The 12,600-nt window shown below is 46.3% G+C and overlaps 1 protein-coding gene across 6 annotated transcripts in view; it reads right to left on the reverse strand.

Annotated features, from left to right (window-relative positions):
- LOC131670208 (uncharacterized) overlaps positions 1–6,506 on the reverse strand; it is a 60,495-nt gene extending 53,989 nt beyond the window's left edge. For 2 of the 6 annotated variants that reach the window (XM_058945617.1, XM_058945619.1), the window contains exons 1-2: positions 6,035–6,174; positions 259–456 (exon numbers count right to left, since the gene is read on the reverse strand). In XM_058945617.1, the coding sequence (XP_058801600.1) occupies positions 259–406 (148 nt within the window). In that variant the 5' untranslated portion in view covers positions 407–456; positions 6,035–6,174. Of the gene's footprint in view, positions 1–258; positions 457–6,034; positions 6,175–6,369 lie in introns of those variants that run through there. The other 4 variants (XR_009302430.1, XM_058945616.1, XM_058945615.1 and 1 more) reach the window with 4 other exon arrangements.
- Positions 6,507–12,600: the final 6,094 nt, after the last annotated feature.

Raw genomic sequence — 12,600 nt, forward strand, 5'->3', positions numbered from 1 at the left:
GCGCGCAAGATTTAAGCGTATCCGGAGGAGCTCTCTCTCCGCGCGCTTTATCGGGCGCCGGCATCACGCGCGCGGGAAATACTTTGCAGGCTGGCGATTAGAAAGTGTTGGCGGGCCGCGCGGCGCTTTTTCCCGGGCATCGAGAGCAAGGATGTATTGTGAAAAGGAAAGAAAAAACAAAAGGGTTTCGTTCGCGCGTGCAACGGAGCGACGAGCGAAAGAGAAGCGAAGGGAGAGAGAGGGAGAGAGTCAACGAACCGTTAGCGCGTAGATCCTCGTGCGTGGGTTGATAGTGGTTGGCGTTGGCACTACCGGCTGTTATTTGGAAGCCGTACGCCGGCAGCCACGGATTCGGCCTGTTCACCAGGTCCATTTCCAGCTGGATAAGATCATCCGCTGTGCTCATGTCTCATCTCACCAGAGCGTGAGAGAACCGCCGCTGCTGCTGCCGTCGTCCTGCAAATCCAACCAAATGCCGATTTGTTTTAGCTCCCTCTCAACGACGCCTAGCGACACTGTCGTTTTTCTCAAATTCTCATTCGTCGCGCAAAGACTTGCCCGTAAATTTCACGACTGATTCGTCTGTCGAAAAGACGGCTCTCCGCTCTCGGCCGTATCGAGGCCAATTGAAAACGGTACGCGTATTATGGAGATCTGGCAGAAGCGCGATAAAAATCGCGCGACGAGCAAAGGCCTCGGCAGGATTTTTCGACGGGTTTTCGTGTAGCCGAGCGCCACTCGTTAGCGGCTCTATCGGAGTGTGAGCCCCCCCCCCCCCCGATCCGAGGGCCCCTCTTCCTGTCGTTGCGCCGTTGGGCGCACGCACGACGAGGGGCTTCTTCGTCTTCTCTACTTTGCGTGCGTTGCTATGGCGCGGCATTGAAATTCAGATTGCGATGCGCGCGGCTCGATGCCTATCGGCCGAAAGACCTCGCGTGCACGCGCGCGCACCGGATTTTCCCTTCTCGAATTTCAACGTTCGTCTCTTCGCCCATCTAACCGAGAAAAGAAAATGCAACAACAACGAAAGGCTGGTTTTTTTATTTGCCTTGCTGTCGCGTCTTCGGATTTGGAGACGTGTATTTTTACATCTCGTTAGTCTGCGCGGAATCGGCTCAATGACGCGCGATCTTTCTCATTAACTCGGACTTCAACATTGAACGGCTCGCTCAGCGCGCCTAATCATAACGGTTCGTTTGCTGTAATGCACTTTTAATTATTCTCGTTAGCGGAGTGGGACCCATATTTTCATCATGACGAAAGTACTCATGGCTAATCCGCGTGCGAAGCTCGCGTGCATTCAACCGACATATTCTCAACGCGGACATTCAAACGCATTGGAGCTGCCGACGCTCGCGGCAACGATTATAATAATTGTAATGGCCGTTAACGTAATTATAACATCGTCGAGCTTCGAACGGAGCACGGCATGACGAAATAATCATTCGTCGTACACGTAGACTCAGCCATTAGTTATTCACGTGAGAAAAACTGAAAACGAAATTGGAAATCGGAGAATTTGGAACGCACTCCAATCCACCGAAGCGATCTTTGAATCCCATGCGTCGTGTACTGATAAAGCCACGTATTTCTGTCTGTCATTGACTGTCGCTCCTATCATATCTCGTTCTCAAAAGCAAAAAGAAAGCCATAAATCGCCTATCGCAGGCAGTAAAACGAAGCGAAATTTTCGAGCCGTCGTTATACGAAGCCATTAATTTTGATTTTGATATCCGCCTCCGCAGCCTTCGCCGGAACACTAAATTTCCGCGAGCGGGGCTATTAAAGAAAAAAAAGGGAAAGGAGGATCGCGAAGAGCCACGTTGAAAATTATGTGGCCCTTGCGCTCGTATATAACCCCCTCCCCCTTGCCTCTCTTTTTTTACGAACGATTTCAGAAAAACGTAATCTCGCACCTTGTAGTCGATATACGCGCGAGCTCGTCCTGTCGAGAGAAAGGAGACGCGTCGCCTTGCTCGCAACATCGAGGCTTTCTCGGCGAAAAGTCGAGCGAAATTATCCGAAACGAACTTGCGAAAGGCGACGATCAATAATATAGATCGCGCAAAAGCTTCAGCTGGCTATATAATGAATAAGCAAACTTTCGCGCGGCGCGGCGCCTGCGTAAACATCGTGGGCATTGTCGCGCAGCGTATTGGCCTCGCTACACGCCTCGTCGGTGAACGTTGAAGGATAATGAGCGTCATTTAGATTGGCGACGAGGCGAAAGGTGACATCCGCGCCCGCAACTAATAACTCTATGGTGAAAGTTGACCACTGCCACTTCAAGATTTATGGAAAGAGAGACGCAGAAGAGAGAGAGAGAGAGAGAGAGAGAGAGAGAGAGAGAGAGAGAAGAAAAGGAATGCGCCATTTACATTCGTCTAGCCAACCCCGCAAAACTTCTATTTCCCAAGGATAAGACAATCATTACTATCCACGTATGAATATATCAAATGTACAGCCAATACAGACGCTGCCGTTACTTCTTTGTCCATTTTAATCATCGAGCAACGAGCAAAAATTGAGATGGCAAACAAAAAAAAAAAAAAAAGACGTCAAATTTATAATACCGCTCGTTTTTTCAGTTGGAAAGAGTACACAATAGCCGAGCACGCGTGTACACAATGCAAAAATAATAAACAAGTGGTGAGAAATTTACCGTGACATTTTTCGCGGCTCGTAAAGAATTAAAAAAAGAAAAAAAGCGAACGACAAACCAGGCTTGTTGCGGCAAGTCACGCTTCGGCAAAGGAGAGTCGCCGCATCAAAAGTGTGTTACGCGACAGGCAAATGCACAAAATAATACCGTTGAAAAGAGAGAGAGAAAGAGAGACGAGCGACAAAAGCTAGTAGATGTAGACTGAACGGGTGATTGAATTTTTCTTTTGAAATCTGTCTAATTGCGAGTAGTGCGTTGCAATTGCTTCATTTACATCGATCAAAAATTGACTTTGCCGTTGCGAAATTGCCAGTGATTTCGCAGGTGGACACGAATGAAAGAACAAATCGGCCGATAACGAGGTCGTGGCGTATAAAAGAACCGCAAGAGAGAATATCTGCTCTCCCACCCCGAAATTAACCGTTGTCCCGAATTCCCTCGAGTCTCAACGGCGACGACGACGACGACGACGTCGGCGGCGACGACGACGAAGACGACTACAACGACGAAGAAAACAGCCAGACAGGCGAGGCGGCAATTGGACATTGTTTCCTCTTCAACGATGCGTGCGTTGCATTACGCAACGCGGACGACAGCGAGGAGAAAGAAAAAGAATCCCGATTGATTACTTTTTTTTTATAAGGGTCAGCTAATCGGATTCGCATACGGCGCTGATTCCGCGATGCTTTTCCTTGTCGAGATTTTTTTTTTGTTCGAAGAGTATAGAACCGAAGAGACGAGTGAAAAAAAACGTCGGTTTTTCTAGACAGATGACAACGCACGCTCTGTACTCGCATGTCAGCCAAGGCGTCGGAAAGTGGGTGGGGACATCTCTTCATTTACAACTTTTAACATGACAATTTTTTTAAATTTATATAAAATTTAATTTTCTTCTCATTCATTAAGCATATAGTTGATCTGATTACTCGCAATATAACCACATGTTCGAATAGAATTTCAGGTCGCATTATATTATGAAATTAGGGTGATTCAGCATCGAAAAATCCTGCGTTGAAAGTCGTTTAATTTCATGTAAATAATATACTGCAAGTCTCTCCCTCTCTCTTCACTGTCGTAATATCAAGCATTCCATTCAAATCGCCCCGAAAAGAATTATACACATGCAGCCATGCCTACTGTATCTCAAACATTGAAATAGACCGATTACAAAGAACCCTCGGGGGTGGCATACCTCCGAACCTGAAAAATTGCATTTCGAATTTAAACGATCGTGTCCATTCATCGTGTGACTCTTAGCGTACATACGCATACACTCCAGATCTAACGATGACTCATGCCACACTTCTTATACAGCCGCGCAACACCGTTAGGAGTCTTTCAATTTGTCACCCGTGTGACGCGCATGAGAACTCGTTTTCGGTAACGGGTCACGCGAATAGAATCCCTTCGCGTGTGCGTAATGCGCCCGTGCCAATGATCTTTATCGTGCGCCGAACCAAAAAGAAGAAAAAAATAACAGAGAAAAGAAGCTGTAACGCGCGATCCCCGACGGCTGCTGCTGACGCGGAAGGTACTAAAGAATTCCTTTTTTTTCAGGGAGATCGATCACTATACCTTTTCTTCGCGGTTTGACTGACGTTCAGTTTTTTTTTTTATACGAAAGCTATTACCATCACACTCAATGAGATGCGCACGTTATTTTTGCATTAATTTAGAGTACACTACGACCATAAATACTGTTTGATTTACGATTTTACAATCGAGCGAACTTAGTTAGAGTGCTGATTAAATAGACGTTAGGCGTGATGTATCGTTATGAGGTATTTCGAGTGGCTTCGCTTACGCATGGTGGAGCCAAACGCGTATCGCGGAATCGCGACGGCGCCTCTGAAACGGAATCGTTCGAGAATAATCATCTGCGATCGTTCTTGGGAATGTCGCGCGCGCGCACGCGAGACAAACACAATTGGTCGGGCGCACTTTGCGGCGTCTCCGTCGGCATCCGACGAATCATCATAAGTGCGTAAACAGATGCATCATCGCCTGCGCGAGCCAGCGCTGCCGCGTTACGCGGAAAATCGCGTCGCTCTCGTACAATTGACGCGAAAGAGCGTGTGCAGCGCCGCTCGAAGCTACATACGAGTAGCTTGTCAGCGAAGCGACTAACGGCGCCGAAGACAATCGTCGTCGCGAAACGATGATCGTCGGAGCGGAGAAGAAGGACAAAGCACCGCACGCTCGCGCACAAAGAGAGAGAGAGAGAGAGAGAGACTTTCTTCGAGTGTTGCACGCCGGCGGCATCAGCACGCCCAACGAAAGTGTTTTTGCGGCTTTGAGTCCACGTAAGACGAGTTTTTCTTCGGGTGGCGTGCGATGAGAAACCATTAGATATCACTCGGTGGACGCATGCATGCGAGACGGTTGAACTGTCCGAGTGGACTCGAGGATTGGCAGATTGCGGTGGTAGTCGATCGTTCGCAAGTCCTCGTCGTCGATCGCGATAAAAACCAAGCCGATTGGTTTCGGAAGCGCTTATCTCTGCGCGACCCGTCATCAATATTATTCATCCGTATCGCTCGGCCAACTTATGGTATTCCATTAGGTCTCGCGATATAGTAATTAGTGCTAACCTAAAAGAACGCATATGAATATACATATTCTCCGAATGGCAAACCAACTTCGGCGCACATATTTGCAATGAAAACAGAGGGTAAGAATGGAAGTTTGGAGCACGAAGCGCCCGTACACGGTTTCTTTCAAAAAACCTATCCCGTACGTCCAGTTTTCAGCGTGTGTAACCCGTTAGCATTCCATCCCAAAAACAAACCTCGAAGAGCCACGCGAATCAAATTACTGCAGCGCTGCGCTGTTAGTCGGCTGCGGTAGTGTGCAGTTATATCCTACGACGTGCCTCCTGTCTCTCTCACCCTCCCAAGAAATTTCAGCTCCCCGTATGCATGCATGCATGCAAAAGTCGTGCATTAACAATATCTTTAATGTTTACATCCGGTGTACTTTGCCTCTCGCGCACGGATCGCGTTATATAAAATTTCTCTAGACGGAAGCTATATAACATAATGCACAATGCGCGGAATCGCGCTTTTTCTTCTTACGTACGCGCATGCACGTGCGCGCGAACGATAAGCGCCGACTAATCGGAATGTGCGTTTGCAATATAAAACGCGCTTGTTGTCCTATTCACTCTCTTCGGAGAACTTTCGCGGTTGCCGTTGCGTACTACTGCGTTGACGTGTGACGAAAATGACGATAGAGAGCGAGAAAGCAGCATCTGTTGCAAAGTCACAGCGTTGCAGAAATGCTGGTATCGATAATGCACAGGTATGTATCGGTAAGCGTCGTTTCGAGAGAATCATATAGCAGCAGCAAGCAAGGCAGTAAGGAAGGCTCTACCTGTTAGCTCGCATTCCACGGCGGTGCTGCGGCGGTCGTTGCGCTCGTCCGACAGGATCTTTCGCTCTCTCTCTCTCTCTCTCTCTCTCTCTCTCTCTCTCTCTCTCTCTCTCTCTCTCTCTCTCTCTCTCTCTCTCTCTCTCTCTCTCTCTCTCTCTCTCTCTCTCTCTCTCTCTCTCCTTCTCGACTTCAGCCGTAGTACGGAGAGCGCTTTCACATAAAATATCCTGCGGCCTTCTTGCCTTTTGCAGTCGCACACTGTATACACACTTTTAGCACCTCTCACTAGTCACACACCGCAAGGCACGCACTGCACATCGAATACAACGCACTACCTGCAACAGCGAGAGATCCTGCTTTGCTGCACTTGTAGCACATACTGCCGCGCGGGATCCGTAATGCTACGTAAGAGAGAGGAAAAGAGAGAGAGAAGTGAACGAGCAACGGGAAAAACGCTACTGCCTACTCCTCCGCCGCACGAGTGAGCGCCGTCGCGCGTTTGTGTATACTCGGCGCACGAGCAGCACTCCAACTTCGCCGTTCTGCCGCTGCTGCTTCGTACTCTTTCTCTCTCCCTCTCTCACTCGATAAAGCTATTTCTCTCTCGCAGTCAACCACCACCACCACATAGCCTTTGTCCCGCACGTACTATACGAGTGGAGGCGCTGCCTGCTGTTGTCGCCGCCGGTCGCGTCCCCTCCACTCGAACGCGACACGTGGTATCATCCTACGCGAGTCGCGAACGCAGTGCGAAGCTGGCCATACGTGCATGCATGGGGTTTTGGCTTTTAACGTATAGATAGATACTCGACAAAGTCGGGGAATAAAACAAAGGCTCGAGAGTCGTTGTTGCTTGACATTTGACTCTACGTACAACCACAAAGTGCGGTTAACTTCGAAGAATATTTGTCAAACGATTTTATAATTATACGAACTCGATTTTGCGAGGTTTCTTCCAGAGATTTTACAGATTTTCAAGCCTGTGCCGAAATTTTGCAGTCTGAATGCTCGAGCCTCCTTAGAATTTCAAAATTGAGCAAATATCAGAATTCTAAGTTTTTAAAAATTATGTCTGACTTGCTTGTCACGATATAAAGAAAAAGGAAAATAACTACGTGGCAATTGTCTACAACACGGTTAATGCCCGCGAACGGCATTTAGATTTTTTGTAGTTTTCGGGGTTTTCGGAAATCGAGCTTTGGTTGCTTGTCACTTTTTACCAAACCTGCGTATGTCAGCTTGAAACGAACTACCACTTATCCCCGTGAAATGATTAACTTGGTGACAAGTATCGACAAGACTTGGGTCTAGACGTCAGAAGGGTCACTCGGTAAAGCTCGCTAAAGCTGGCACGAATTTCAAAAGTGATAAACTCAAAAATCCCTCCATAACAAGTTATAAACAATTTCTTTAAGTCGTGGTAAAATGGACACAACTAATAAAAATTCATTTTCGAGTTTATCGTATTTTAGCTTGTGTTATCTTATTACTTACTTATTCGATAAAAACCAAGAATATTTTATCATTTTATTTTGAAATTGATTTACCATATTTATTGCTTGCGCCTACGAAAACAGAATGAGCAGTGCGGTATTTCAGACAATACACAACAGCATGATTTCCCTGAACAAACTTTGCAATTACAACTTCAGCGGCGCGAATTCTACGTTTATTTGACTTCAAAATTAAAAGGTCTGCTTACACTAAAAAATTAACTGATATAAAACTCGATTTGTTTACGTAATGAAAAGAAGTTGAATGTATAAATGTTATGCCTCTTACTTATTTAGTTCACTTGAAAAAGGGCACTTTCAGCATTTTAATCACCGGTTTTGTTTTTCTTTATTACTTCAATGATTTTCCAACGACAAGCGTGCTATTTCAGATGAAAAAGAGAACATTACTCCGAAATTTTTAACGAAGAATGGAAAATGAAAATTTTTCTTTTATTTTAAAGCGCAAAGGTAAAACACAATTGAACGCGATTTTCCGCGAAATCACCCTCGCGATCCGTAATGGGCGGGTCAAATCACATAAGAACAGCTACGTTGAGTGATTAGACCTTGCGATGTCAACCGATGCGATGTAGACCGAGAGATGGACGCCAAGAGGGGACAACAGACCTTTGAGCGCTAAATTTGCAATGTTTGAATTGTTCATCGCTTTTTATGAAGGCATTTTCGAGATCATCGCCTAAAAATTCGGCTGCTCAAAATACATATAAAAAGAGCTTTGGTTAGCGATTGAGTACGAATCGACTACGGAGTCCTGCCTGTGACGCCTAGATTACTTTGGTAACTCGAACTATTTCACGTGCTAATTGGCAGATAGCACATTTTTCAATATTAATATTCATCGATGCTTCTTACGCGAGAACTCCGAAAGAACCTTAATTCAGTAATGTCGAGTGCTGCGTTCTCACTCATCCGGTTCCCGTTGAAATGTAATTTGTCGTGCGAACATTCACATAGCGCGGACGCTGCGGAGATTCTATAGAGTCGAAAGGTCGCGAGCACGCTGTGCTCCATGTGAAAGTGTCGATAAATAGTCCGGGAAAGCGTGCGCCGACAAACGAAATCTCACGCTGGGGGCAACAAAGAACTCGTCAACGGGGGACAAATCGCGACGCACGTCATCGCGATGAGACTGCCATTATAAAAGCGCCAGCATGGCGCTCAGCCCTGATTTGTTTGGAAATCAAAGGGCAAGCGAGCACGCGACACGTCGTCGGAACACGGGTATATATATACGCGCCGAGATAAAAGCATTTCGAGCGTGAGCGTCGGTCGGCGGCGGGAGCGGGTGGGGTGAGGCGTCGAGCGAAGAGGCGCAGAGTACGGACGCGATACGGGCGCCCTTGTCACGCCCGTAAATTGCCTTTCGACTTGCGGCTCTCGCGGCTGCGGGGCGGCTTCACAGCCAAACGCGCTGGACGTGGAGAATCCGTCGAGCCAAGTCTGTCGACGTAAGTTGAGGTTGACCCGACGATGACGAGGTCGGCCGCTGTCTTCCGAGAATCGCGATGATCGCGCGCGCGGCAGCCTTCATCAGCCGGAAGATCCCTTCGCAGCGAGACTGCAGCGTCTTTCGTTGGAAGCTCAATTGCATGTCGCCTTGTTGCAAGTGGGTCGCACAGACGAGCTTGTTGGCGCTGATCTCGAAGCTCGGGGACAGAACTGATCGCGCATAAATTTACACGGATGTATCTAGGCTTGCTTTTATTATATCAAGCACTTTCAACGACTAGCATTGCATAACTAGATTAACAATTTGCTTGTAGCAAGTAAAAGCGATCGAAATAAATAGCCGTTGTCTGCGGCTGTAGCTCTGACGGACATCTAGCGCGCATGACAATAATTTTCTAAAATTGTCAATGATTCAATACGGTATGTCGAGCACTCAAGATAAGTCCTTTTTTTATGCTTGCATGCAGTGTCAATTGATATTGCATGCTGATTCTCCTTTGTATGTATCATGACGTCCAGTGGAAAATTTCAACAAACGGACTTTTTCTTCGATTATAATTATCGCTGATGACATTGCTCTTCTACTAATCGCTAATGAATTTTGAATGCGTCTGGTCGAGGAATTGAACTATAATCAAGGGTAATTGCTGGCAACAGCTTCGAGTAGTGACATAAAATATTTCAGTTGACCGGCAAACGAATAAAAAGATGGTATGAAACTCGCAGCGAGCTAAAAAAATTGCGCTTTACAAAGAGCTGCGTTCTTACTCATATAGAAAAGGAAAGAGAGAGAGAGAGAGAGAGAGAGAGAGAGGAAAAAAGAACTGCTCCGAGCTGGTCGTCGTCGGGGCTGTGCGCGCCGAACGGAAACGCCAAGCAAGCGCGCCGCCGCGTCGCTGCAGCTTGCGGAAGGTCACTGACACACAGCAGTGTACGTACACACCCAAGATCCTATCATCTTTCGTTGCTCTCCCGAGCAATATAGACGAGTCGAGAAGCGCGCGGGTTTCGGCTCTCTCTCTCTCTCTTTCTCGCTCGCTCGGCATTCCTCGCGGCGTGTCGGCTTGCGAAACGCGCGCCCGACTGTTCCGAGCGACACAAGGTCACGGTTCGCAGCATCACGCTGATTATTGAAAACGCAGCGGCCGCAAAACTCCTCGGTTACGTAAGTCTCGCGAAATCTACGCGCCGATGGAATTGCCAATTGGTCGCGCATTGCAAAAAAAAATATAAATAAAGCTTTCGCGCTTGCTCGCGAGAGAGAGAGAGAGAGAGAGAGAGAGAGACAGACAGACAGAGAGAGGCGACTGCTTTTGCTGCTCGTGGCAACGGAGAGGCGCGGACGGCTACATAATTATTCGTTGCGCGACGTCGGTCGAATAGCCAAAATTGGACGCTCGCGCTGCCGTCGACGCGGACGTTTTCTACCTTTTCGAAGTGGCGCGATAAGTGCGCGCAATGATAGCCGCCTTACAGCTTGGCGATAACGATCAAATGAAATCGAGGTACTTGGATCGAGCGAGCACTCGGCTGTGTGGACGCGATCGCTTCCGAAAAAATCTAACATCGCGCAAAAGAAAAAGAGAGAGGAAAACAAGACCAGCCACGCCGCGTTGATCGATGCAGCGTCTGCTGGCGTACGACGAGTTCGAATCGATTGAATCAACCGAAATAAAAAAAAAAAAAAATGAAAAAAGTGTTCTCGGAAAGAAGAGTCGGCAATTATCTGCGAGTTGAGAATGCGAGCTTCAGTACGCGGTACCAGCTCGCATCTGCATCGCCGCGACAGACGAACCCGCAATTGCATCTTTGATTCCCGCGCGCCCCGTCGACCGTCAATTGTCTTTTGATAGCGTGTCTCGCGACAAGAGGCTGTGCAGTCACCGCTATTGGTGTATACGTTATGTATATGTATATATATTTGGATTGTATATTCTTCGCGCGCTAGCTGCTTCATCTGTCGACGCGATATGTAATCAATGCAGAGAGATCCGCGATGCCGTTCTTCGCTTGCCCCTCGACGCGTCACGCGAGCAATTGTCTCGCATGCCACGCGTGCACGACAAACAGGGCCGACCAGATGATAAATACGCCCGCCGCACTGTTCTCCATCGCGCGACTCGACAGATCGATATTTTCTCCGGGATCTGCAACGGAAATAAACCGACGGGGTAATGCTCGTCGATCGACGCTCTACCCCAAATGCTTCCGCGGCAAAACTGTTCCTTCTTCCTCTCCCGATGTATATTGCGATCCTTTCGTATATCGTAATCCTTGCTTCAAGTCGCCCGACCTACACGCGACAAATGAAGAGCGAACGTGCGCGCTCGGTAAGACCAACCATCGTCATCGTCACCGCTGTCATCGTAAGATTCAGTGGTCTGCGGCTCTTTTTCATCGGCATAGTCCTCGTAATCCTCGTCGTCAAGCGTCTCTTTGACTACGTTTTTGCCCTCCTCCTCGCACTCCTCGCCTTCGTCGTTGTCATTCTCGGTTTCTAGGACGTTGTTAATTGTTTTCTTGTACGGACTGTTGATCGCTTGATTCTCGCTTGCCAGCTTCTCTTCCACTTCCGACTCGTAGTAGACTTCCGATAAGAGATGGCGCTTAGTTATATACGTAATATACGGGTAGGAAGCGATATTCGTGGCTAAAATATTCTACAGTTAATTTGGATCAACTACAAAGATTTTCTTTAATAGACGAAATTATTAATATTTCGCGAGTTTACCTTTTACGTCGTTAATGTTACTCGTACGACATTCAGAGCTTTTTCGACTTAAGGCAACACTTTCATGAATGCAAACATACCAGAGCGGTCTAAAGGACATGGTATATATAACACATTGTTTATAAATTTTCTTTATCACAAATTATGATTGATAAGCGTTTATTACACTTTCAAACCATCATGTTCGATACTAATGTTCCTCTCCAAATCACGCATGACATACCAATCTCGAGATAAATTAAAAAAATCAACAGATAATTTTCTGTTAATCGTTCCTTCATATTTCCAATGTTCTGAGCTTGAACCCATCTGAAAGGCATCGGGTAAATAAAAAAATATTTAATCACTTGTAAAATAAGTCTATTATTTTTAATTTGTATCATATATCAGGGGAATGCCAATCAGTAAACATGTTTTATATCGCCATAAAATAAAAATCGAATATTTATAATTAATATGTTATGAAAACTAGACTACGTTCAATCAATATACTTACATAAAACGAACTATCCCAACAAACATTACACACGTGAGTATACTTTAGACTTAACATTTCTATAGCATTATTGTAATTTTTACAGTTTCTTAAATCTTGAATTTTATGATTTAAGGGATTTGAATTCAAATTGCTAAGATCTTCGAGAACTAGATCTGTCTTGCAAGTTAACAATGTAAAAAGTATAACAATAAATATAAGCATAGACTATAACTAACGGTTATCTAAGATGGTTAGAACATGTAGCTGAAGTTATTTATAAATCTGGATCGTGAAGTTATGCAATAAGGATTGGCATATGATGATATTCATTACGTTAGGAAATGTCCACGTGTTCACCATTAGCCGTACCCCTTACCCGTCTTCTATTTTA

Source organism: Phymastichus coffea, unplaced genomic scaffold (assembly GCF_024137745.1).
Source record: "Phymastichus coffea isolate CEN01 unplaced genomic scaffold, Cenicafe_Pcof_1.1 PCOF00104, whole genome shotgun sequence".
In the NCBI taxonomy this organism is placed as follows: domain Eukaryota; kingdom Metazoa; phylum Arthropoda; class Insecta; order Hymenoptera; family Eulophidae; genus Phymastichus; species Phymastichus coffea.